Raw genomic sequence first — 26613 nt, 5'->3', positions numbered from 1 at the left:
CTTCTGCCTTCCAGGACTGGCGTTTTTTTTTTTTTTTTTAATTCATTGATTTGAGCCGTTTACCTAGATTTGATCAACCTCTCAGATTTCACAGCATGTTTCACCTGAAAGATTCTTCACACCAGATCTCATCCCTATATATACACACACACACACACACACATATATATATATATATATATATATTTATTTATTTATTTATTTATTTATTTACAGGACAACATATATAGTACGGTTGTAATTTAGTGGTTTCATACCTACGCATCAGAACACAAAAGGCTGTAAACAGTACGGGGAAACAGCAAACATTTATGACTATGTCTGCATGATTTCAATTCCACAGCTAATGGTAGTTACAGCTTGCCATAAATGATTCCACCAAATAAAATTTACTACTGCCTTTCACACAACATATTTAGTACATACTGTTGTATACATATACCATATATATAGATGGAGCTGATGATGAGAGATTCAAGATAAAATATAACGTAACACTTTGATTTGTTTCTTCAATTCAATCCCTAGCTTGTGTTGAATTCCCCGGCCGCCCAGCCTAGTTCTGAAACATGGATTTTCTGGATTGGTTTGCAGAAAGGACGGTGAGGATGAGGTAGAAGATGACGGCAATATATGACAACGTTAGACCAACTGTAATTTTGTGGCAGAACTTGCTAACGTTGTCGCATACAGGCATCCAACCAGACTGTGATTCTCCAAACTTCCCAACATATCCTATGGCTGTTGCGGATGCACATCCAGAAAGAAGCAACGCCATCACAATCTGTTCTAGTCAAATTTGTCACTTTGTTAGTTCCAAAAGGGTCAAACAATAAGCCTATAACTATATTTGAAAAGATAATTAGACTCCAACTTTTTAGAATAGCAATTAATCACATTAATATTTTATTTTGGTGCAGTAAAGCTCAAAAATCAGTTAGTGACCTGTCATAACATGTCCCTAGGGTTTCGACAATCCTCTAGCAAAACTTTGATACTATTTTCGATTAAAAAGTGACCAAGACTAGTGGTTGCCTGGGTCGCCTTCTCCAATAGAAACCAGCGACCGTTCACAGGTCGCTTTTTAATAAGAAATGGTGTCGGAGGATTGCCAAAATCTACTACTCTACTAATTAACCTTCAAACATATATATAAGTTTGAACCCCAAATTATACCTAAAGACCCCTCATGCCCCCTGCCCTCGAAACTTGCGAGAAGAGATAAATCTAGGAATGTGCCTTAGTAGTGCAGTGATATGAGTTTTTGCACGGACTCTAGGGTCTCACCCCTTGCAAGATTCGGCCCTTAGTACTTTTGAATTGGATACTACCCTAAACTCAGTCTTTCAAACATATATATATATATATATATATATATAAAATTGTTGTACTTGTAGGTTGGTGGGGATCGGAATAATGTTAATTGAAATAACAAAAATTATTCACCAATCAACGATTACCACAACAGGCTGCCCAAGCAAGAGTGCAAGCTGTGTTGTGTGTACGTGAGTACAAGTAATTAATACGATTTGGACCGTGATATTATGTATATAGTGAGATCATATCAATTTGGAAACATCTGTATGTATCATCGCAAAAATTATAAATTAAATGAAATATCAATAGGATCATATTATATGTTGCTAACTGTACTCCTTCAATGTTGGAGATATAGCAAACTACAAAGAATCAATTGTTTATAGGATTGGTACTTGGTATCATAATGTCAATCAATCCTCACAAGTGTGGTATAGTATTTATTGTAAGCTACTAACCACCCACCAACATATCTTCCCTTTAAGAAAAAATTTCATAAAATACTAAATCTCTTGCCCACAATACTAAATCATTTGAAAAGGCCCATGGATGTTTTTGGAATAATTGCTAAGGGAATTGACTATATTTATTAATTTTGGTCATACCACAAGGTACCCTGAGCAGGTCCTGAATGTAGGAGACACCTTTAAGCACGTATCACATTCATACTAATTCCCGTTTCACACCGGACCGACTCAATTAAGGGGCAAAGTACTGCTAGATTAGTTTTTCCATACGAGAGGTATTTGAACTCCCGACCTCTAATTTATTTATTAATTTGTTACGACAAGAAAATATAATCACAAATATAAAATTATTCAATTTTCCATAGGAATGGCTGTTTTTTTTTTTTAAAACAAATTAGTTTTCCTCTTTTTAAATACATAAATGAAAAAAAAGGCTACAAAATGAAATGAAGAAACGTATAATTATAATATTGACAAGAGTATTTGTACTAAAATATTTTTATCAATAAATATATGTTGAGGTATAGTAGTAGGAATTAATTGAGTAATAATTGACTAATATAAGTGTTTTAATTGATACCAACCAATCAAATGCCGCTACACTAATGAGTATATTACCTTCAATTGAGTGCAAATAACATTACGTGTACTTCTGTTTCATTAATTTGCAGGTAGATAGATTATTATTAAAGCCAGGACACTTCTTATAAGTCACGTATAATATAAATAAAAATATTATTTTGTATGCTAGATTAATTGGCATTTTATGTCAAAATTAGGGTAGTAAAATTGTTCCACCATAACTTCTCGTCTAGCTAAGCTAGGAACCTAAGCCTACTGTACTCAGCTCCCAACCATTTGAGGTTTCATTTCCTGGCTAAAATTTAGTCTTTACTGGAAGAATTTTCTAAATTTTCAAAAAACACATCCAAAGCCATGAAAATTACTCCATCTGCACCATTTTATCCGTATCTTTACTATTCATTGGTCAAACCAACTATTTCTTCTTTACTTATTTTTCATAGTAATTTTTAATTATTTTTTTTGTTTAATAATATTTTTAGTTTTCTGAATATATAAATTTTATATACTAATACTAAACTTAATAATATAAAAAAATTGAATTAAAAATAACTCAAACCTAACCAGAGAAACAAAATGGGATGGATGAAGTATTTGTTTTCATAAAAATTAATAGCTTTAAATAAGAGAAAAAGAATATTAATTGATAATATTTAATACCCTTTCTGATAAATATTTTAAAAAGTTGTGTTGTTCAGATTAATTGATAATATTTAATACCCTTTAATTTCTGAAAAATAGTTTATAGAAAAAAATAATCGGAGAAGAAGCTAAGGTACCAAATCATGCAGGAACATGTAGAAATAGTGCTTTGGGTTATCAGCCATCTTGTCGAGGATGAAAACAACAAGCACAGACAGAAGAGAGAATCCAAATCCTATGATATTGGCGACCGCCAAAAACCTGCGACCATTGTATTGTTCCCGGCAAAAACAAAACATAATTACTCTCTGCAGTGTTTGCAGGCAAGAACATAGGGTACAATAATGTAAAAAACACAAAAGAAATTAAAAAGAAGAAGAAGAAAGCGCATATATACTTGAAGGCGGGAGAATAACTGTAACGGGCGTCCATTTGGATTCCGAAAACGGAAACGGTTTGCTTGCTTGTGAGAACGGTCCAGGCAGCGGCCAAGGTGAGGGCGGTGACGGCGAGGCGCAAAACCACTTGGATTGCAGAGAAGCGTTTGATGGCCTTTAATGGTGGCTGCTTCTGCTCACCCTTGCTTCCAAAACTCTCCATTTTAGGCAACAAGAAGGAAGGCTGCTACTATGGTGGAAAATGGAGTTAGGATGTGGATGTAGGTTGGGGATTGGATGGGAGATCCTTGGGAGTGGTATTTATATATTGAGTATGACCATTCTCCTCTTCCTTTTTTTTTTTTTTTTTGGGACAAGCNTTTTTTTGGGACAAGCTATGGGAACCAATAACCATTACTTGAGCCATCAAGCACGTGCAATGGGTAAATTACCATTTGTGACCCTAGTGACAAAGAGCCATGCTGGGATCAGATAAACTAGCTTAGGCTGCACATAGCTGATTTACTCAAACCATGAAAGTTAAGCTGATTTTATGATTATCAAATCAACAGTTTGACCAATTTAGTTGGATTGCTCTCATACCACTCAAATTTAATTACTAGTATTTTATATGTGTGTTATGTAAAAACATATACTCAATAATAACTTCCAATGTTAAAATTTTAATTATAATAAAATATTATAATAGTATATAATTTTTATTTAAATTCATAATTGTAGAATTCATATTATATTAAAAGTATAGGTTGATAAGACTATCTGATCCTTATCTCTGCAATACTTAGTCACTTTCAAAAGTAGATCTCACTTCCACCTCGTCAAATATGTAAATTCTCTACTATTTTCTCAACATTCATGCAAAATAGTCTCACTTACCTTTTTATTATAAATATAATAATAAAATAACAAATGAAAAATAAAAAAGAAAATAAAAGTTAATTGGAAGCTTGCATGCAAGCCACATAAGCTAACAAAATAAAACAAAAAATAAAAGAGCAAATACCAATTTTGGTCCTACGACTATTAGCAAAATGACAATTTTGGTCCACATATTTAATTTCTACCAATTTGGTCCCATGATTACTGTTTTAGTGCCAAAATTCATCGCGTCAGTCACCCATCCGTTTAAAACGTGTCGAAATATAAAATTTTAAAGGTATTTTCATCATTTTCAACTCAACATCCCAATTTGAGCATGAATAAAGAGATTTAAGTCTTGAGATCGATCACAATTAACATTTTTCCTCCTCAACTTAAGGTAAAATGAGGAGGAAAACAGCGAATTTTTATCGGTCTTAGGACTTAAATCCATTTATTCATGCTCAAATTGAGATATTAAGTTGAAAATAACGAAAATACCCTTAACAATTTTAGATTTTTGCACGTTTTAAACGGGTGGGTAACCGACGCAATGATTTTTGGCACTAAAATAATAGTCATGGATGAAAATTGGTACTAAAACAATAGTCATGGGACCAAAATTGGTAGAAATTAAACACGTGGACCAAAATTGTCATTTTGCTAATAGTCATGAGACCAAAATTGGTATTTGTTCAAATAAAAATCCACATTACCTTCCACATTGATAGATACCTAGCCTAGGCACCCGGTCGATATTACCTAGCAAGCAGTCGGGCACGGCACTCGGACCCGGCATTCGGTACTCGAGTCGTGACCAGTCGGCTCCCTAACTATCCTTTCATATCCCGCAATTTATTACACAATTAATGTGCCATTATTATCCATTTATTACTCATTTTATTTCCCATTAATCCTAATTATCACCCATTAACCCCCAAATAAAACCCATTAACTACTCATAAAACCCTATTTATCACCCATTAAATCCTATTATAACCTACAAATTATTATCCATAAAACTTCATTATGTCCCTTGATTACTCATTCCTATGATAAAAGAAGAGGGAAGATCAGAGAGCAAGGGGAGACTTCGAGGGGAGAGGCTGACATTTTCTCTAGACTAGAACACATCAAAACAAAATATGTACAAGGATTCTATCAATAAAATAGTGAGTTTCGGCTTGGCACCGCCCAAAAAACGCACGTGGTTTTTACCCTTTCGGTTTCCACGTCAAAATACTGTGGGGACCGATACAAAAAGTCGTGTCTCTACCTTACAAATTTCATGGTGTACATTTCGTAGCTTTCAACCGTTCGCAATCAGAGGTGCTCGTACAAGAAGAGGGCGGCATGGAATGAAGAATCGCTCGGATGAAGAGGGCGGCATGGAATGAAGAATCGCTCGGAAGAAATGAAGGAAGGAACAGTCCAGTTTCTTTCCCAAAGATTTCAAGAAGGCAACACATATATATATACCATTTTTACATGGGAAAAAGAATCAAGTTGCAAGGTAATTTACCATTTCAAAGCACATTTACACATGAAAATTTTGGCCTCTAATGGTAATACATGGCAATTAAGGAAAGAATGGAGTTGTATGCACAATATACAAAGTTATCATCTACCCCAAAAGCATATTATATTTGGAAGATTATGGGCAAAGTCAAAGCAGACAAGAAGGAGAATAAAACCAGGCGAGCAGGCATAATCAATAATTTTGTTTAGCACCATCGGATAAACTGGTTAGGAAAATTTCTCATCGGATAAACTGGTTAGGAAAATTCTTCGATCCCTACCCATATGATTTAGGATGAAAGTCACAGCAATCCAAGAGAGTGTAGGTTGGGAAAAGAAATCGGTCGCCGAATTGATGAGTAATTTCGGAACTTATGAGATGGATTTTCTATCACAAGAAGACAGTGCGAAAAAGGGCAAGAATGTGGCCTTTATCGCTGAAGGATATGACTCTGAAGAGGAAATTGAAGATCTGGATGATGAAGCAGTCGCGATGATCACCAGAAATTTTTCCAAGATCCTGAAATAAATAAATCGAAGAAACAGAGGAGGTAAAAATCAGTCAAATCGCTCAAATAACTCCTCATCCTCGTCATCAGCAGCATTAAAATCAGGTACCAAAAAACTAACTCAAGTTACATGAAAAACTCGGGTCAATCGAATCAGTCTAGTCAAACGGGAAATCAATTCCGCCCAAATCATTGGCAAGCTTCTGAAAATAAGAACAAGAATAAAGGGATTCAGTTCAGAGAATGTGATGGCTTTGGGCATATCCAGGCTGAGTGTGCTACTTATCTTAAGTGAAAGAAATCCATGAAGGCTACAACCTGGAGTGATGAAGAATGCTCAAAGGAAAATCATGATGAAGATGAAGAAATCTCACGAAACTTTGTTGCATTTACAGTTGTTGTGACTAAATCTCAACTGGACCTAGAAAATGATTCAGATCAGGAGGATATTGATAAACTACCCTATGAAGAACTGGAACAATCCTATGTTCAACTGTACAAAAAATGGGACATTCTGCTGAAGTCTCACACCACAACTGCTACCAAAAATGAATTTCTGGAAAAACATCTTGAAACATTGAGGAAACTAGTTGCTGACAAAGATGCTGAACTTGCCATGTCTCATTCACAAGTACGAAAGATGTCTACAGAGTTGGAAACACTCAAAAAACAAATCAAGATGATGAGCACAACATCAACCCTAAATCGAATTCTTGATGCTGGAAGATCTCCCAACATTAGAAATGGCTTGGGATACACTCAAAACACTCACAATTCACAAGTCACTACATTTGTTCCTGCCAAAGCAGGATTTGGGACAACAACAAGCCTTAAACAGGAAATACAGAGAAAATATGTGCCCACATGTCACTACTGCAACAAAAAGAGACATACAAGACCTGAATGCTATAGGTTCTATCGAGATCAAAGAGTTGAAAAATTCCAAAAGAAGTGGATCACCCCTGTTGGTAGACAAATTTGGGTAAGGAAATCAGATTTAGTTTGTTACTCTAATCACGACACATGACTGAAAGCAAGGAATATTTGAAAAATATAATTCCATATACTGGACAAGTGACCTTTGGTGATGGGATTAAGGGTGATATTCAAGGTATTGGAATTCTTAATGTTGCAGGTCTACCCCCCTTGACAAAAGTGTTGCTTGTGCATGGACTGAAAGCAAATCTGATCAGCATCATCCAATTATGTGATCAGAAACTGAATGTCAGATTTACAAAAGATAGATGCATAGTCAAGGATCAACAGAATAAAATCATTATGGAAGGTATGAGATCCATAGATAATTGTTATATTTTGTCGACTGATCTTTTGTGTTGCAGGACATCTACTGATTATACAGAATTTTGGCATCAACGACTCGGACACATGAACTATCAAGATATGAATCAACTCATAAATCAAGAATGTGTCAGAGGCATACCCAAGTTCAAAGTTAAAGAAACGGGTGTTTGTGGACCATGTCAACTAGGCAAACAAACCAGAGCACCTCATAAGTCTTACCATCATATAGGAACCTCTACATGTCTTGAACTTCTACACATCGACTTGGTAGGACCAACACAGGTAGAAAGCATTGGCGATAAGAGATATATATTTGTATGTGTTGATGATTACTCTCGTTTTTGCTGCGTACTGTTTCTCAGGAATAAATCTGAAGCGTTTGAGCAATTCGAAAAATTGTGCTTGAAATTGCAAAAAGAAAGGAGCACACATATTGTGAAAATTGTGAGGATCAGACCAGATCATGGTAGAGAGTTCGAAAATCAAGACTTCTCAAACTTCTGCTCTAAAAACGGAATAGGACATGAATTCTCAGCCCCGAAGACACCTCAGCAAAATGGAGTGGTTGAACGAAAGAATAGAACCATTCAAGAGATGGCTCGGGTGCTAATAAACAGCAAATGTCTTCCACAATTCTTCTGGGCTGAAGCTATGCATATTGCATGTCACATAATAAATAGAGTATATCTCAAACCTGGGATGTCACACACTCCTTACGAATTATGGAGAGGAAGAAAGCCAAGTTTGAAGTACTTTCACATTTTTGGAAGCAAATGCTACATATTGAACGACAGAGAAAAGATTGGAAAATTTGAACCAAAGAGTGACGAAGGCATCTTCTTGGGATACTCACCAAACAGCAGAGCTTATCGAGTATATAACAAACGGATCAAGACTGTCCAAGAATCCATAAATGTAATTGTGGATGATCAACCTCAAGGGATGGATTATGTTCCAGTCACTGAACTAGATCAAAACCAAGACAAAACGAATGAAGTGACGATGGTAAAGAAGTCAGAACAAAAGGTTGAACCGGATTCTGAACCAGATTAGTCAGAACCAGATACTGAACAACCCAAAGACAATGGTTCAAAGACTTCCACACAGCCAAAGCAAGTTCCTGCTCATGTTGAAAAGAATCACCCAGCTGAAAACATCTTGGGAACACCATCAGCTGGTGTTTGAACCAGAGGAATATTAAGAAATAGCCTTGTCGAACTGTCTGGATACTCATGCTATACCTCAAAATTCGAACCCAAAAATTACAAAGAAGCACTTCAAGACGACAACTAGATACGGGCCATGCAAGATGAGCTTGCACAATTCGAAAGGAATGATGTATGAGACTTAGTACCCTGTCCTCAAAATGCAAATATTGTTGGAACAAAATGGATCTTTCAAAATAAAATAGATGAGCAAGGAAATGTAGCAAGAAATAAAGCTAGACTGGTGGCACAAGGGTACTCACAGATTGAAGGAATCGATTATGAAGAAACCTTCGCACCAGTTGCCAGACTTGAGTCAATCAGACTTCTGCTTGTCGTATCATGCATCCTGAACTTTCAACTGAACCAAATGGATGTCAAGACAGCATTCTTGAATAGATTACTCAACGAAGAAATTTTTGTAGCTCAACCAAAAGGTTTTGAAGACCCGCATTTCCCCAATCATGTCTACAAGCTAAAAAGGGCTCTCTATGGATTAAAGCATGCTCCGAGAGCATGGTATGAACGACTCACACAATGTATCTTGAAAAATGGTTATAACAAAGGAGGAGCTGATAAATCTCTATTCGTCAAAAGGACATTAGGTCACATAACTGTGGCACAAGTGTATGTGGATGACATTGTGTTTGGGTCGACATCTCCTATAAACGTTAAACAATTTGTTGAAGTCATGGAACAAGAATTTGAGATGAGTATGATAGGTGAGCTGAAGTGCTTTTGGGTCTGCAAGTTAAACAGATGGAAACCGGGTTATTTCTGTCTCAAACTAAGTATGCACAAAATTTGGTGAAGAGATTTGGTCTAGAATCAGCTAAGGAAGCCAAGACTCCTCTGTCTACAACAGTTAAGCTCTCAAAAGACTCAGACTCAAAACAAGTTAATGGCAAGCTTTATCGGAGCATGATCGAGAGCTTACTGTATCTAACAGCGAGCAGACCTGATATAATATCCAGTGTAGTTCTGTCTGCACGATTCCAAGCTGACCCAAAGGAAGCACACTTGAATGCTGTGAAAAGAATCATCAAATATGTAAAGGGAACACTAAATCACGGGTTATGGTATTCTCGTGACACAGGATCTGAACTACTCGGATACAGTGATGTAGATTAGGCAGGAAACCTGGAAGATAGAAAAAGTACCTCCGGAGGATGCTTATTTCTGGTAAAAATTTGGTCTCGTGGTTCAGTAAGAAACAAAATTCTATCTCCTTATCCACTGCAGAAGCAGAATATATAGCAGCTGGTAGCAGCTGCACCGAACTTATGTGGATGAAGCAGATGCTGAACGGCTATGGACTAAAGTTCAGAAGTGTAGATCTACACTATGATATCACGAGTGCAATAAACATTGCAAAAAATCCAGTTCAACACTCTCGAACCAAACATATAGACATTCGTCATCATTTTATCAGAGAGCTTGTGGAACGTGGAGACATCAAATTGCACTATATACCAACTAACAAACAACTGGTAGACATATTCACAAAACCCTTGGAAGCCATCAGGTTCAATTCTCTAAAGTCCGAACTCGGTATGTGTACCATTTCGCTGAACTAGTTCTGAGAATGGTCCAAAACACACTAACCCGTACAAACTTGTTCATATTTGATTTTTTTTTGTTTTGTTGTTTTGAAAGTCATTTTGGTGCTAATACTTATCTAATAAGCGTGAAATGATGAGGGACAGCGTACTAATCTGATAAGTTGCCACAACATTAATTACGGAAAGGACAACTGTCAATCAACACGTCTCCCACGACTATCACACTTCACCACGTAACCCGAAGAAACTGGCTACCATACAGGCTTTGTGTTTTTGAAAAAATCAGTTGCAAAAAGAGGAAATAAAAGATCTCCCAAATCTCTTTCTCTCTCTACATCTCTGATATTCACATTTGCTTTACCCGTTTCATAAAATCCTTACAAACACTCGAAGCTTCAAATTCATCAGTAACAATGGATCAAGATGAAACAAAATACTTTGATTTCGCAAGACTCACTAACAGGTATCCTACGGAAGTTCAACATCAAGCCTCACAAGAAATAGTAATGATTATCAACAACAAGATAAAGCCTCCCGGTGGAGAACCCATTTGGTCCTGGTACTCCAGAGCAGAACAACATGATTACCTAAAAGGTTTCATCAAGCCACTTGCAGCTAAAACTAGCGAATCGTCAAAAGCAAAGGTTCCTGAGGTTTATTCTGAAAACCCTTGTTCATTATTTGCCTTATGAATAATATATGTGGGTTTATGAACAATGTTGTGCTCTATGCTTATATTAATAAATGTTTCAGGAAATAATTGTTCTCTCAGATACCGAGGATGAAAATAAACCGGAAAACCCTGTTGTTGAAAAACCCTTGCCTTTAATATCTGTGAAACAAGAACCTGTTGATGATTTACCTGAAAATCCCTCTGTTCATGATATGAGCTCTTCTTTATCTGTTGATCTTAACCCCATATCTACTGTCATGTATGGTCCACACTAGCTAGAATCACCTGCTTCAATGTTCTCTAAACTTGATTTGTTTAACATCTTGAATGAGCATAGAAAGTTTACTTCCCTTGTAAACCGACTATCTGTTCCTATAACCATTCCTCACACTGAAGAACCTTCACAAAGTCCTGTTCTGTCATTACTCCCAGCACAGCTACTAGAAATTACAGAACCTAACCAAAAGAACATAGAAAAATCTCAACCCATCCTGTCTGAAGAGTCACACACTACTGAAACTATGTCTGAACCTCGTCCTGAACAAAACCCTGAGATTACACCAGCCAATCCTAATCTAGAACCAGAACTAGACCCACTAGACTTTGAAATTGAGTATGAAGCAAGAAATGTCCAAGAGACACAGGTTGTAGATAAAGCAGATGAAGAAGATAACCTGCCTCTGTCCCAAGTCAAGAAAATCAAGGAAAAAGCAAAAGGAAAGAAGAAAATGCCAGAAGAACAAGTTGATACTAATCCAGTTCAGAAGATCTAGGTCTTCACAGCCCCTGCTCCAAGACGAAGAACCAGATCCTCATCAACTGTTGCACAAAAGGAGACCCCATCTCCTGTAACGAAATCCAAGAGGAAGCAAACAGCTGCTAAGCTAAATGTCTCACAAGAAGCCACTAGTCAGTAGAAAAGAAAGAAGAGTGTCCCAACCACCTCAGATCAAGCACCAATCGCTGAAAGCCAGCCAAATGTGTCTGCTGTTGTGCCACTTGAAGCTATTAAACCCCAATTTCTCTCAGCAGAGTTTGCAGCAAGGTGGGATTCCACAAATCAAAGAAAGATTCTGAGTGAAAGATTCCTGGACGTTGAAAAATTCAAATCTCAATGCCAACTCATACCAGTATTTGAGAAGATACATCTGATGAGATCAGTCACAAGCTGAAAAGTTACCCACTTGTTGCCATCAAGGAATTCTATGCAAACATTATGATGACCCTTAAACAAGCAGGATCACCCCAATATGGGCGTGTGTGGCTCCGAGGAAAAACCTACAATTTTATCCCCTCCATCATAAACATGTATCTGGGAATTGATGCTAGTGACATTGAGGATCCTATTCTGGGTGCAAACACAATCACAAAGGTCATCACGGGTGGAACATACAGTTATTGGCGAACTGAGACAAACATGCTGCCAGCTAAATCACTAACAACAAAGTATGCAATTCTGCACAAGATTGCTATGACTAATTGGATGCCAAGTAAACACAGAGGGGGACTGAATATGCAAATGGCCAATCTGATTTACAGGATTGGAAAAGGTATTCCTGTTGATCTTAGTGATTTAATCTTTAAACATGTGGCCACTTTCAGGAAACCAGCTACCAAAGAAAGCAAAGTGAAACTGCCCTTTCCATGTACTATCTATGGGATCCTGCATACACAAGGATTCAGGCCAGAAGCAAATGAACATATGGATGCACCCAAATTCAGACTGATTGATGCTAGACTCAAGCAGAGATCACATGTGCTTGGTATTTTTCCAAAACATGGAAGCAGTTCAGCCCCAGCTCTAAATATTGATGTTCCATATACAAGCAGACTCACAGCGCAACACTTAGACAAAAGCATCAAAGATCTCAACACTATCATCCAAATTCTTGTTGAAAAGAGAGTAGTTGAAATGCAACTGCGTGAACAATTGAGACTAAGAGACCAAGAGATGACTGCTGCTACTGCTGGACAATCTGCTGAACCTTCTGCTGAACAATCTGCTGAACCTTCCATGACACCTGCTGTTGAAACTCAAACTGCTAACAACCCACCTGATGCTGAGATTGCCTTGACCAGCCAAGAGGCTGTTTCTTCAGAATCTGAGTCATTCTGTTTCAAAATTTGGGTTTGCTTTCCTACTTGGTCTTGCTAAGGAGTCTTGTTGCTACAAATTCACAAGTTCATGGCAATAGGGGGAGTAGGACAAACCTTCTAATCATTGGTTACTTGATTTGATGTGTTACTTGATTTGACTGTTGGACTCTACTTTACCGGGTTCCATGTGTTACTTGACCAGCTGAAGTGTGGAAGGATTTGTTTTGAAGACCCTCAAGTGCTGGAAGATATCATCTTTATTCAGCATGTGTTAAAAATCCACTTTTTGTACTAGGATCTTAGTTTGTCAAAAGTTGTTTGTTTTACTGATGAAATGATCATCCTTATATTTTACTCAAACTCTGGTTACAATCAGTTGTTATTTTTGGTTGAACTATATCTGTTAAGTTAAGAAGGTTATGTTGTAAATTGCCAAGAAACTTGATACAAAGGGGGATATTGTTAATAAGAGTATCAAAATAACAAATATATTAGAACTCCCTAATTGTACTAAGTTTCATGTCAATTAGTTCTGATGATAGTTCACAGTCAGAGTAAGTCTGTCCTGTACATTTTATAGTATTGCATATACGTAGTACAGTAAGAAGTGCAAACATCCGGAGAAGATTGAAGAAAGCAAGTGAAGGCATTCTGAACAAGTTGCTGTACCAAAACATAAAAGATGTTCAGAATTAGTTACTGAAGTTGCAACCGCCTCAAGATTCTGAAGATACTCAAGATTATGAAGATATTAAATAAGAGCCAAAACTCTTATTCAAGTTTCGGTTGAGAGAATTTACAGAGAATTTACAAAGGACTTTTCTACAAGAAATTCTCATAAGAGCTTAAGAGAAATCTTGACAAAGCTTACCTTTGATTCAAGATATGATCGCAAGTCAAACTGGGCAAGTTCGTCACTCTGAATGCGTATACCGCTGCTGTTGAGTGGGAGCCTTAGTACAAGAAGACCGGGAGATCAAGCTCTTGTCAACTCTTCAAGGTTAAACTCTAGAAGGGTGCTAAGATGAATTTTTAGAGTTACCACGTGAGACACAATTGTATTGGGCGGTACATTTTGTATTGTTGATCAATGAAGAGTTGGGCAATCAGAGTGGTGCCCCCCAGATGTAGGAATTGGTTTTCCGAACTAGGTTATCAAACTTCTTGATTCTTTACCGCTTTATGTTTAATAACTTTTTCTGCTTTATCACTTGAACTATTCTCTACACCTTCTCCAAACACTGCTAGGGAATTTTCAATGAAATTAGTAATTACTTTCATTAATTGGAAATTACCTACAGTCTTTGGATCACGGATTCAATAAGTCTAAATTTCAATTTCCATATCACATGAACTACCTTCTACACCAATGTCTGTGGAATACCCTTCATCACAACCACCACTAGCAGAGTTCATATTCACACCTACTCACCAATTAAAACCATGCAAAAATAACATAATGAAAAAGCAAAAATATTCCAAATCCATACCATCATAAATACGCCACATTATATGACAAAACGCACCAATACTGCTACAGTGCTACCTATATGCACCAAATATGCACATAATATCAGAAAACTACCAACCACAACAACAACTAAATATACACCACAATTCAACAAGAATTACACCATACCGCCTATAAAACACACAACTAAACGATCACATACCAACATCCAAGACCGCCGGAAAATACTATCACATTGCCGGAAACCACCATTACGACATAAACACATCCAAAAAAACTCAAAACCACACAGCAATAATAGAAAATTAAAACTACATAAATAAAAAAAAACATATTTCAAAATTCGTAAAAATTAATAGCAACAACAAAGTCGATTATAAACACGCCGGAAAACAACGACATACCAGGCTCCAACCACGATCTTCTCCAGCTGCGATCACCTCCGAATTTGCGATCTTCTCCAATCGTGATCTTCTCCTCGTTACGATCTCCTCCAATCCGCGCTAAGAGTTAACTAAATAAACGGACTTATATACATGTACGTGAATAGCCAATGTAATTACCATAACACCCCCTACTTACTAAATACGAATTAAACATTCCAAACTCAAGAAATTGTTGTCAGCGTTAGATTATGCAAATCGGACGGCAAACATAAGGCCACACGACTGCACCGTAACCACAGTCCGCATACGATATATGTATATATATATATATATATAGAGAGAGAGAGAAAGAGAGAGAGAATCATGATTAGGTGTGGCCGTGCGGCTTATTTTCAGCCATTAGATCATATCAACTCATCAAATCAACGCGCAATATATATATGTTACTGAACACACCATTCTACGTACTAAAACGCACCAGATGACCAATAAAACACACTATTTCACATAATATACCAAATGCACGTATTCATTTAAAATTCATCAATATACTTAATAAAACACATCATTCTACCTATTAAAATGTACCACAATGTGCCTCATGTCATATTATAAACATGCACTACTATTACACTTATTAGAAAACATGTGTTAAAATACACATCATTCAACGTATTAAAATGCACCAGAGGACGGACTGAAACATACCATTTCACAGCACACTTATTAGAAACACGTGTTAAAATACACACCATTCTACGTATGAAAATGCACCAAATGACGTATTAAAACACACCATTCCACAACACAGTTACACATCATTCTACGTATGAAAATGCACCAGCGGATATATTAAAACACACCATTCCACAACACAGTTAATGCACCAACATACGTAATAAAACGCACCATAACCTGTATTCAAACGCACCACACTATGTACTAAAATGCACCATTCCAATTCACGTAATATAAATACTAAAATTACCATAATAACCTCACTTAAACATATGCGAATTTCAGTAGGATTAATGAAATTGGACAGTGCAGATTAGGCCGCATGACCGCACCGGAGCTCGCCGCCGCATTTGAACAAAAATCTATATATATATATATATATATATACACACACACACACACACTCTCTCTCTCTCTCTCTCTCTCTCTCAAAAAGGCCCTTTGAGTGTTAATTTAAAATAGTAAACATGTCACCCGTGTTGGAATAGTTTTTGTAATCCAATATAAATTTTAATGGTCTTATTACTAAATATTAAGATCAAAAAATAAATTGTAATAGTCTTATTAATAAATATTAATTTCAATAATATTGAATCGGAGTTAATTACCGATTTGGTCCCTCGACTACGGTGATTTCACCACTTTGGTCTTTGACTTTCAAAACTGTCCAATTGCATCCTCAACTTTGCTATTTTTGACTGAGTTAGTCCTAAGTCGAAACTGCCGTTTGGCAGACGTTAAAAGTGAGGTTAAAAAAGTAATTTCATTTTCTAAGCTTCAACTACATTGTATTTTGTTGTCGTTTTGGATATTTCGTTTACGGAAAGGAAGTGCGAGGAAAATTCCCAAATCGAAAAGCAACCCTAAGTCGACTATGAGCTAAATGGTGATAGTTCGTCCAGATTGAAACCCAACATCATATCTCTACAATAGTGAAATGGGTTCAAGGAAAAACGTTGTTTCAAAGCACAACACAGGTACGATTCGGATACTTTTTCAAAGTTATTTTTATGTTATTGTCCGTTGTCTGTTGTTTCGTTTAGCATGTGGGGACCTATGTTGTTGTCATTATTGTGTATTGTATGAACCTTGTTCAAAGAGGACCCCGAATATTGTATGTGTGGATGGGGTTTTGTTCGTATGTATGTGGGGTTGTGGTAATGGGGACAAATTTTGCACAGTGGACAAAATTGTAGTATCTAGGGTTTTTTTTATTATGTTGATGACCTTTTTCTGTACTGTTGGTGGCTTAAAGACATTGGGGTCCACTGTGCATTAGTTGTTTAGCTTTATCAGTATTGCAGGTGTGTTGTGTTCTCTTTTATAATGTGGGTTCTTTTGACCAATTATGCCTAGAAGCATGTGATGTGCACTGTGTATGATGCATAGTATTTTACAAAGCTTTATTATAATTATATTAAAATTTACAGATTTAAATATACTACCATAGTGTGGTCCTAACAGTAGGAATTATTTTTTGTCCTACTTTATTACTTTAGGTGGTCTAGAATCCTACATATTCACTCTAACAGTGTGGTTCTTTTCAGTTGTTGAAGACTGTTTAGTGGAGTTGTTATCAGATAGTGAGACCTTGAATGTAGCAAACAGTGTGATTAGGCCACACCTAGTTGAAGTTTGGGTTGTACAAAGTTCAAGTGCAGAGTATGAAGAGGATGAGATCATTGAAGAGGGTTATATAGGGGAATCTGAAGATGAGTTAGTTTCAGTTGATAAAGAAAGTAGTGCCAATGAGTATGAAGAAGATAATGTTGACAACTTAGTGGTAGAACTTGGAGATGTGAATGATGAAGTTAACTTGTCAGATGAAAGACCTATTCCTGGGAGTGATGGTGAGGTTGAGACAAATGTATGGGATTCTAATAAGCCCCCTGAAGTTGTAGCCCCTCCTACTCTGTGGCTGGGAAGAACTTTTAAGGACAAAGCTGGGTTCAAAGATGCAGTGCACACTTATGGTGTGACAAATGGAAAACAATTAAAGTTTATAAAGAATGATAAAGTAAGGTGTGTAGCAGAGTGTACTGGTGATGGCTACAAATGGAAAGTAACTTTAAGAAAGGATAATGAGGATTTGTCTTGGAGAATAACTGCATTTAATGATGAACATTTTAACTGTGGGTGGGTTAATGAGAATAAAATGGTCACTGCTGCATTGGTAGCCAAGAGATGGAAGAAACAGATTGCTAGTAACAGTGATTGGAAGATGGAAGAGTTTAGGGAGACAGCTTGCACTACTGACCATTTTCAAATTAGTAAAAGGCAGGCATACAAAGCTATTTCACTAGCAAGGACTGAGACCCAAGGAGAACAAACTTTGAAGTTCAAGAGAATTTGGAGTTATTGCAAGGAAATAGACAAGACAAATCCAAGAACAAGGTGTATTGCCAAGTTATCTGATTTGGAGGATGAAAATGGTGCTAGTAGACTGTTAAGGGTTTACATATGTTGGGAGGCCTGTAGGGAGGGATTTAAATACTGTAGACCTATCATAGATGTGGATGGCTGCCACCTAAGGAGTAAATTTGGGGGTATGTTACTCACTGCAGTCTCAATTGATGCTAATGATAGTCTATTTCCAATAGCATATGCCATAGTGGAAGGGGAAACTACACAGTCATGGTCTTGGTTTTTAGGGCTGTTGAAAAAAGATCTAGATATTAATGCAAGTGTTGAGGCAGATTTCACCTTTATGTCTGATAAACAGAAGTGCCTAATTCCAGCATTTGAGGAAGTTCTTCCTCTTGTTAGTCATCGTTTTTGTGTAAGGCACTTGCATGGGAATATGAAAGTAGCTGGTTTTACTAGAAATCCACTGAAAGATGCACTATGGAAAGTTGCAAGAGCTACTACACTTCCAACATTCAATGCAGCCTTGAGGGAATTAAAGGATTTAGATGTCTTAGCATTTGAATGGTTAACTGACAAACATCCTGCTCAATGGTCAAGGTCTCATTTCACAGATGAATGTAAGAGTGATATGCTAGTGAATAACATTTGTGAGAGTTTTAATTCCATGATACTGGAATCTAGGAAAAATCCTTTGTTGAACTGCCTTGAGATATTGAGAAAACAAATCATGGTCAGATTGTTTCAATGTAGGGAACAAGCAAAAAATTGGGCTTGCAAATTGTGTCCAGCAATTATTGCCAAACTATCAGTTTTTTAGAAACAAGCAGGAGGTTATTGGGGCTACCAAAGTGAAGAATATTTATTTGAAGTCAAAGGTGCTTATGATCACCATGCAGTGGATCTTAGGGCTAGGAAATGTTCATGTAGGAAATGACAGTTGACAGGCATACCCTGCAGGCATCCAATATGCTGCATTTGGCTTAAGAGAGGGAAAATTCAACTTTTTGACTATGTGGATCCTTGCTATTCAGTTGAAACCTATTTGAAGACTTACGCGATGAGTATTCACCCATTAGCTAGGCCTAAAGAGTGGCCAGACAGTGATAGGCAGCCCCCATTGTCACCTTTATACACTGCTAAGGTTGGAATACCAAGAAAGCTTAGGAAAAAGTCTGCAAGTGAACTGAAAAAAACTACCCCTAAACTATCCAAAGATGGAGTACATGTGTCAAGATCAAATGTGAAGCTTCATTGTAGAATATGCAAGAAAGGTGGTCATAATAGTAGAAGATGTCCTCAGGTAACTCTCATAATTTGCAATGTATAAATAATTGAAATATGTTTACATCTAATAATGTTACCATCTTATATATGTGTAAAAGAGGAACATGGAACCTGAGATTGAAGCACAAAGAAAAGGGCAAGCTGTAATGGTAGCTGACATTGCTGAAAATCGTATTAACCAAGCTAGAAGAGTAGATGATAATGATGGAAATGCACAAATAGAAGCTGACATAGCTGAAAATGCACACACAGAAATGCAAGAAGAAATTCCCATACATACTCAACCAGATTTTGAATATGAAACACAAGTGGACTTTGGCAACACTTCCTTGTTTGAAATCCCTGTGGATTCTGATCAGAGTTTAATTGGTAAATGTTATTACTGTTAATGTTTGACTATAATTCATGGTTTATGACTAAACTGCCTCCTTTATGTTTATGTAGAAGGTCTAGCAGAACAAGCTTCATTAGACATGAACATGAGTTCTTCAAGTGTGACTGTCAAGTTAGGGGCTACAAGCACAAGGACAATAGCTCAACAAAACAAAGGGATGTTGCTGATGAAGTCCAAAGGAAAAAAAAAAGGTTTTGGGACTACCAAAGAAGAGGACCATCATGAAAAGAAAGTACTACACAAGATCAAATCAGAAGTCTAAGTTTAGTAATACTCAAAATGACCCAATTACTTTGGAATGAAAATTGGATGAAGCTTAGACTGTTAGACAGAATATTGGATGATTTTGTTGCCAAACATGTTGGTTTAGAATGCACTTATTAGTTTTATTTTTTGTTGGCCTATGATGCCAAGTATGTGGCAAACTTGTGAAAGCTACATAGCATTTTGCATACTGTAAGGTATATTGCATACTGCTTACCATTTTGTAAAGCCTAACATTGTGTTAATGTGCGTTTTGCTGAATGTTTTCAAAGTTGTTGTGCATTCTGCTTACTCCCAAACCTTACTGGCCATTTTGATTACTGTAAACCAACAAATGACCAACCCTAAACCCTGCCAAACCAACAAATTCAATTGTCACCATTCTAATTACATTGTGACCATCCAAACTGCCAAACCAACAATCACCATCCAAACTGTCAAACCAACAAATGACCTTCCAAACTGCAAATCAATACAAACAGATTAAAGGGCAACTTAACTCCATTTTACAAACCAACAAATTACACCATGAAGCAAAAAACACATAAATACATTCCTCATTACAACATAATCGGAGTAAATTAAGCTAGGGGAAGTCTAACAACCAATTTTTCCCTACTTTCACATGTGGATATCATCATCCCTACTATACATACAATGACCACAAACATCAACCCTAACCACCATGATTTAGTACATATTGAATTTGCCTTCACTGCAACACTTCTTCTTGTCCTTAACTTCAAATTCAAGCTTTCAATTTCTTGCTCATATCGATTTATCTTCCTTAGCAATCCCGGGATTATCACCTTTGACCTTGCACACATTGGGGGGTCAAACCAACGAACAAATCCACATCCACCATTGATCCCTTTCTAGAACAAAAATAGAAAAAAAAATACTTTACAATTTATCAAATTCAACTCAAAGCAGTACAAATACTCACCTTTTCAGATTATTCACACAACCAAAACCTACGGCCTGGATTGTCTTTTGTCCATGAAGTGCATATCTTCAATTGTTGCCCACACTGACAGCTCTGCCTCGTTGAAGATTCTCCATTTTCGAACACCAATTCGTTCTTTTTGGTTGATGACCCATAGCTATCTTCACTATAGTTTGGTTCCATAGTAGCTACAAGCAGGGACGGATCCAGAAATGTAGTTCAGTGGAGACGAAATATAGCAATAAATATTGTTAGATATTGACGAAAAATAAAACACATTAAAACTTTATAAAAATATTCATAATGAAATATAAAACATAATTAATTTGATAAAATAATTCAAATAAAGAATACGTTGTACTTTTCAAAAAAAAGAAAAAAAGAACACATTGTAAATTACACATGTCATTATATATATATATAAAGCCATAATCATCAAAAGCGCTAAAAAGAGACTGTGTTGTCAACAGGATTCAAACACGCAACATCTCACTTCATAATAGGCAATTATACCACCTCGTCTAGCACCTCTGTTAGTTACCATATCTGTTTTTATATATTTATACTAAAACATGTACTATATATACATATATACATACAAAGGCTATATATGGGGTGGGGTGGGGTGAGTGGGGGCAGGTGCCCCCACTGCCCCCAGGGTGGTTCCGTCTCTGGCTACAAGAGAAAATTTAGATGGTGAGGATAGGGGTTATTGAAGGAGATGAAGTCCAGATTCGCAATCGATGGAACAAAATTATGTATTCTTTGACCTAGTTTATAAACGAAACCAGAACCATGTTATGGAAGGTGAAGACTATTTGAAATTCCTTTTTTACCCTTGCATTTTGACGGTACATCAAACAGAGGACCATTTTGGTTAACGTTTCGAAAGTTGAGGATGCAATTGGACAGTTTTGAAAGTCAAGGACCAAAGTGGTGAAATCCCCATAGTCAAGGGACCAAATCGGTAATTAACTCTATTGAATCGTTATTAATGTGAATGAATATTTGGCATACAAAATTTTATTCTACAATGTTGGTTAAGATATCATATTTAACTATTTCAAATTAAATGTTACTTTTTAATTGTTTTTTTTTAATGTCTATAATAATGCTATTTTTTTGTGCAATTATTAATCAATTGAAGAATTTTTAGTAAAGATTGAAATTACATCGAATGACATATTTACATCATTTGTTAAATATTACATATTTTGAAATCATTCATTAACCTTAAAGGTTGGGCCACCTGTATGATGTTAATGAAAAATATTGACCACACTCTTGGCATTTGCAATGGTACTCGGTTGGTTGTAACGAAATTAGTTGATCATGTTATAGAAGCACACATATTGGCAAGGATAAATGATAACACCAATGTACTAATAGCTAAAATGACTATCACTCCATCAAACCCAAGACTGTCGTTCAAGTTTAACAGAAAACAATTTCCATTGATGTATGTTTTCCTATGCAATGACCAACAACAAAAGTCAAGGTCAAACACTACTGAATTTGGCTTGCTATTATAGAAAACATTTTTTGTTCATGGTCAATTATATGTGGGCATGTGGTTGCATCAAGAGTGAGTAATCCAGACAAACCCAAAATCTTAATTTGTGGTGAACCCGAAAGATTTTGTACTTCTACTACTAATTTAGTTTACACAAGGTTTTAATAATTTGTAATTTATATTTCCAATAATAACATAGAATCAAACATTAAGTTTTGTTAGTAATTGCACATGTTTTCGCAAACTATATTATATTATTATTCTCTTTCTTTTAATTTTTTTTTATTTTTTTTAAACGAAGGAAGGGGAAAGCCCCACCAGGACAAATTCCAGCTTAATTAACAAGAAAGAACACACCAGCAGCGCCTCTATCATTCACAAGATCCCCCGGAATATGAACTAGAGGTTGTACAAACTCAATACAGTCACAGCCGCACTTGATCACTACCTTTACTAAAGCATCAGCTACCACATTATTCTCCCTGGGGCAATAAGAGATACGCACCATCTAATTCTACTACATTTATTATAAATACTGTAACATTACTTTATATTTAATTATATAAGTTTAGACCGTGCATCGCACGAGACAATATCTAGTTTGTTCAAACACGACTAAAAATTAATAATTTATATGTTGTCGTTAACAATTGTAGGCGAATCTAAAAATATAATAAGTCTTAATTCAGGTTATATTCTTGATTTATGTATGTTCTTTTTTAGTTAATTTTTTATACATATTATGGCATAAGAGTTGTACTATACAATTTTTTGAATTGGACAAAAATATTTCTACCATTATAAATTTTATTATCTTTTCTCATTATTATTATCATGCAGATGCGTACACAATATTTGTCTTATATTTTTCAATGGTAATAATTTAGGTAGACATTATATATTGGAGTAATATAAGAAATAAGTTTGATATCATTTATATTTTAATTAAATGTTACTATAATTATTTAATAATTTATCATATCTAAAATTCTTACTTTAATAATATTGATCATATCACAATTCTTATTCAAACTAGGCTATCATTATCCCAGCAAGTGAACCCCTTTCAAGATGATGTGTGATGGTTTGTTGACCCCCGGGGTGGTCACTCGGCGGGCCAACACAACCGATTGAATCAACACAACGTAAAAATAAACAAATAAAAACAAGAGTAAGACATAGTATTTTGACGTGGAAACCGAAAGGGTAAAAATCACGGGCATTTTTGGGGCGGTGCCAAGCTGAAACTCACTATTTTATTGCTAGAATCCTTGTACATATTTTGTTTTGATGTGTTCTAGTCTAGAGAAAATGTTAGCCTCTCCCATCGAAGTCCCCCCTTGCTCTTTGATCTTCCCTCTTCTTTTATCATAGGAATGAGTAATCAAGGGACATAATGAAGTTTTATGGATAATAATTTGTAGGTTATAATAGGATTTAATGGGTGATAAATAGGGTTTTATGAGTGTTTTATGAGTAGTTAATGGGTTTTATTTGGGGGTTAATGGGTGATGATTAGGATTAATGGGAAATAAAATGAGTAATAATTGGATAATAAAGACACATTAATTGTGTAATAAATTACGGGATACGAAAGGATAGCTAGGGAGCCGACTGTTCACGACTCGGGTGCCGAATGCCGAGTCCGAGTGCCGTGCCCGACTGCTTGCTAGGTAATATCAACCGGGTGCCTAGGCTAGGTATCTATCACAAGTCCCTCACTTTTCTGTGTCTCGCGAAGCATGGCACGGGAAAGTATATCGTCTCGCCTCAAAATCAACTCAATTGCTATTCCGAATCAAAATTTGCCGACTCCTTATACAAGCCTTTAGCCAACCAAACCAACCACTGCATTATAATCCCTTTTCCACACTCCTTTTTTTTATGAGGCACGGTTGACCGAGTGCCGACTCCTTTTTTAGGACTCCGGCTAACCAAACCAACCACTGCCTTATAACCCCTTTTCAACACTCCGTTTTTCAAGGAGGCACAGTTGACCGAGTACCGACTCCTTTTTCAGGACTCCGCCCATTTTGGAGCTGTAATGTACAGCTTTTTGGATCGAAGTTCTCGACTAACCATAGCTTCATCTGGCGCGGTAAATTGGTGATTTGTAGGTCTAGAAGCCAGCCTAGCCCTATGTCTTTTACAGTTTGGCGCTGTGCAGGGCTTAGTTGCTCTACAGCCTTGGTTAGTAGTTTTGGAAGTGCCCTTATCCGAAGGCCATCATCATTTGCCCTGGTGGTGTCATCCTCAGCATCCATTTGCTCCGGGTTGTCAACCTCGTCTGCTTGGGCAGGTTGTTCTTCTTCAATCTGCTCTCGGTGGGGCTGCTGTGCTTGTTCAGTGGGTTGCTGCTCTAGTCGCTCTTGTCCTGGCTCTACAGTGGTTGTTTGGGGCTCTTTGCTTGTTGATGTGTTTTCTTGTTCTATTGCCTTTCTCTTGCTGCCTGCATGAAGTTTTTTAATTCAAATATAGCTGTACAACAAGTGAACGCACAGACATGTACTCTGATATACGCTCATCCATGTTTGCATTCCAACAGTTGTAAAATGCACCATTTTCCCTAATTTCCAATGGTGCATTTTACTACTGTTGGAATGAAATCAAAACACACCCATACCCAAACGCATATACTCATAAACAATGCACCAAAATACATAATAAAATGCTCCAATTTTCAGATTAAAACACACCTCTTAACCAACATACACAAAATACACATACTATCGTAAAACGCACTAGCATTAATAACAAAATACACTACTTAACTAAATAAATTGCACAAGTACTCAGATTAAAACACACCATTTACCCACCACACATGAAATGCAACTACTCTTGTAAAACTCATCAACATCTATAATAAATCACACTATTATACGTACTAAGATGCACCACTAGACCGATTAAAAAACACTATTCCCCCCTCCCGTACCCAACTACAGTTAATCACATGGAAAGCACCAATATAAGTAAAAACACACCACTCTACGACTTAAAATGCAACAGTGGACATCCTAAAACACACCATTCCCCCAATACCCAAAAGCACTTAGTCACGCAGAATGCACTTAGTCAAATATGTAAAAATACACACCAGTTTACGTTTTAAAAAGCACCAGTGCAATGTAGGAACACAGCAATTCCCCCCCCCCCCCCCCCCCACACCACGATACACCAAATACACATATTATTGCAAATTACACTAATATAATCTCAAATATGAACTAGATTAATGTTGATAATGCACAAACAACACATTACATGGTGCCCTGGTCTTAAATGCAATAATAATTTGCGATTTTTTGCCATATTTTTGAAATAAAATGATGTGTTTAGAGTGTGAGAGTATACCTTTGCGTTTTGTCATTCTCGTTTCTCTGCTGAAGTCGACTTGTACGTTTTGTTCGAACGGAGCGGTCGTTGTTTGTGATGGAGTCCGTCTACATCGTCCAGTGTCCAGTGTTCGGTGCTCTGTGCTCGGCGGCTGCAATTTTTCATTGTCGTCGTCGTTAGAGTTCTTCGCCTGGAGAGCTTCGCGGGGGAATGGAGAGGGTCGTGCGTTGGGATTGTGAATGGAGACGTCGCAGTGGGTTTAGACCTTCAGTGCGATTTGAAATATTATAAATTGACAAATGTACCCCTCCATTCACGTTATTACTGATCAGTGCGCATTTTTATTTGGAGCAATCTGGAGCGCTGGATTAATTGATCTAATGGTGGACAACAGGCCACACAGCCGCACGGAATAGCACTGCCACATGTGATCACGCACCTAAATCTTTAGACCGACGCACCTTAAGAAAGAAATCAACGCAGTATAAGACGGCAAACAACGCACTTTAAGAAGGCAAACAACGAACCGTAAGAACGAAAACCACGCACCTAAAGCTTTAGGCCAACGGACATTAAGTTTCAACAACTGGCGCACCTTAAGCACACAAACCACGCACGTTAAGAAGGAAATCACACACCTAAAGCTTTAGACCAATGCACTTAACTTTTAACAACTAACACACCTTAATCACACTGCACAAAAACAACGCACTTAAGCACAAAAAACACGCACCTTAAAAAGGAAAACCAAGCACCTTAACAACGAAAACCACGCACCTTA

At 36.8% G+C, this 26613-nt stretch overlaps 2 protein-coding genes across 2 annotated transcripts; one reads left to right on the top strand and one right to left on the bottom strand.

Moving 5' to 3' along the window:
- Positions 1–230: 230 nt before the first annotated feature.
- On the bottom strand, positions 231–3698 carry LOC116015137 (CASP-like protein 1F1). Its single transcript, XM_031255151.1, has 3 exons — positions 3406–3698; positions 3146–3269; positions 231–784 (listed from the first exon to the last, which is right to left on the bottom strand). Exons 1-3 carry the CDS (start codon positions 3606–3608, stop codon positions 557–559), a joined length of 555 nt encoding a protein of 184 aa, XP_031111011.1. The 5' UTR covers positions 3609–3698; the 3' UTR covers positions 231–556.
- An 8641-nt stretch (positions 3699–12339) lies between these two features.
- Positions 12340–13188, top strand: LOC116016004. Its single transcript, XM_031256173.1, has one exon. It carries the CDS (start codon positions 12340–12342, stop codon positions 13186–13188), a length of 849 nt encoding a protein of 282 aa, XP_031112033.1.
- Positions 13189–26613: the final 13425 nt, after the last annotated feature.

This window comes from Ipomoea triloba, chromosome 4 (genome assembly GCF_003576645.1).
Source record: "Ipomoea triloba cultivar NCNSP0323 chromosome 4, ASM357664v1".
Lineage (NCBI taxonomy): Eukaryota > Viridiplantae > Streptophyta > Magnoliopsida > Solanales > Convolvulaceae > Ipomoea > Ipomoea triloba.
The sequence above is the reverse complement of the archived record's forward strand: the minus strand, read 5'-3'. Positions and strand labels throughout refer to the sequence as shown.

Coding starts and splice junctions, on each gene's coding strand:
- LOC116015137 (XM_031255151.1), bottom strand. CDS start 3,608: ATGGAGAGTTTTGGAAGCAAGGGTGAGCAGAAGCAGCCACCATTAAAG. Junction 3,270..3,405: donor AGTTATTCTCCCGCCTTCAA/GTATATATGCGC, acceptor CAATGGTCGCAG/GTTTTTGGCGGTCGCCAATA. Junction 785..3,145: donor ACATGTTCCTGCATGATTTG/GTACCTTAGCTT, acceptor TGACTAGAACAG/ATTGTGATGGCGTTGCTTCT.
- LOC116016004 (XM_031256173.1), top strand. CDS start 12,340: ATGTATCTGGGAATTGATGCTAGTGACATTGAGGATCCTATTCTGGGT.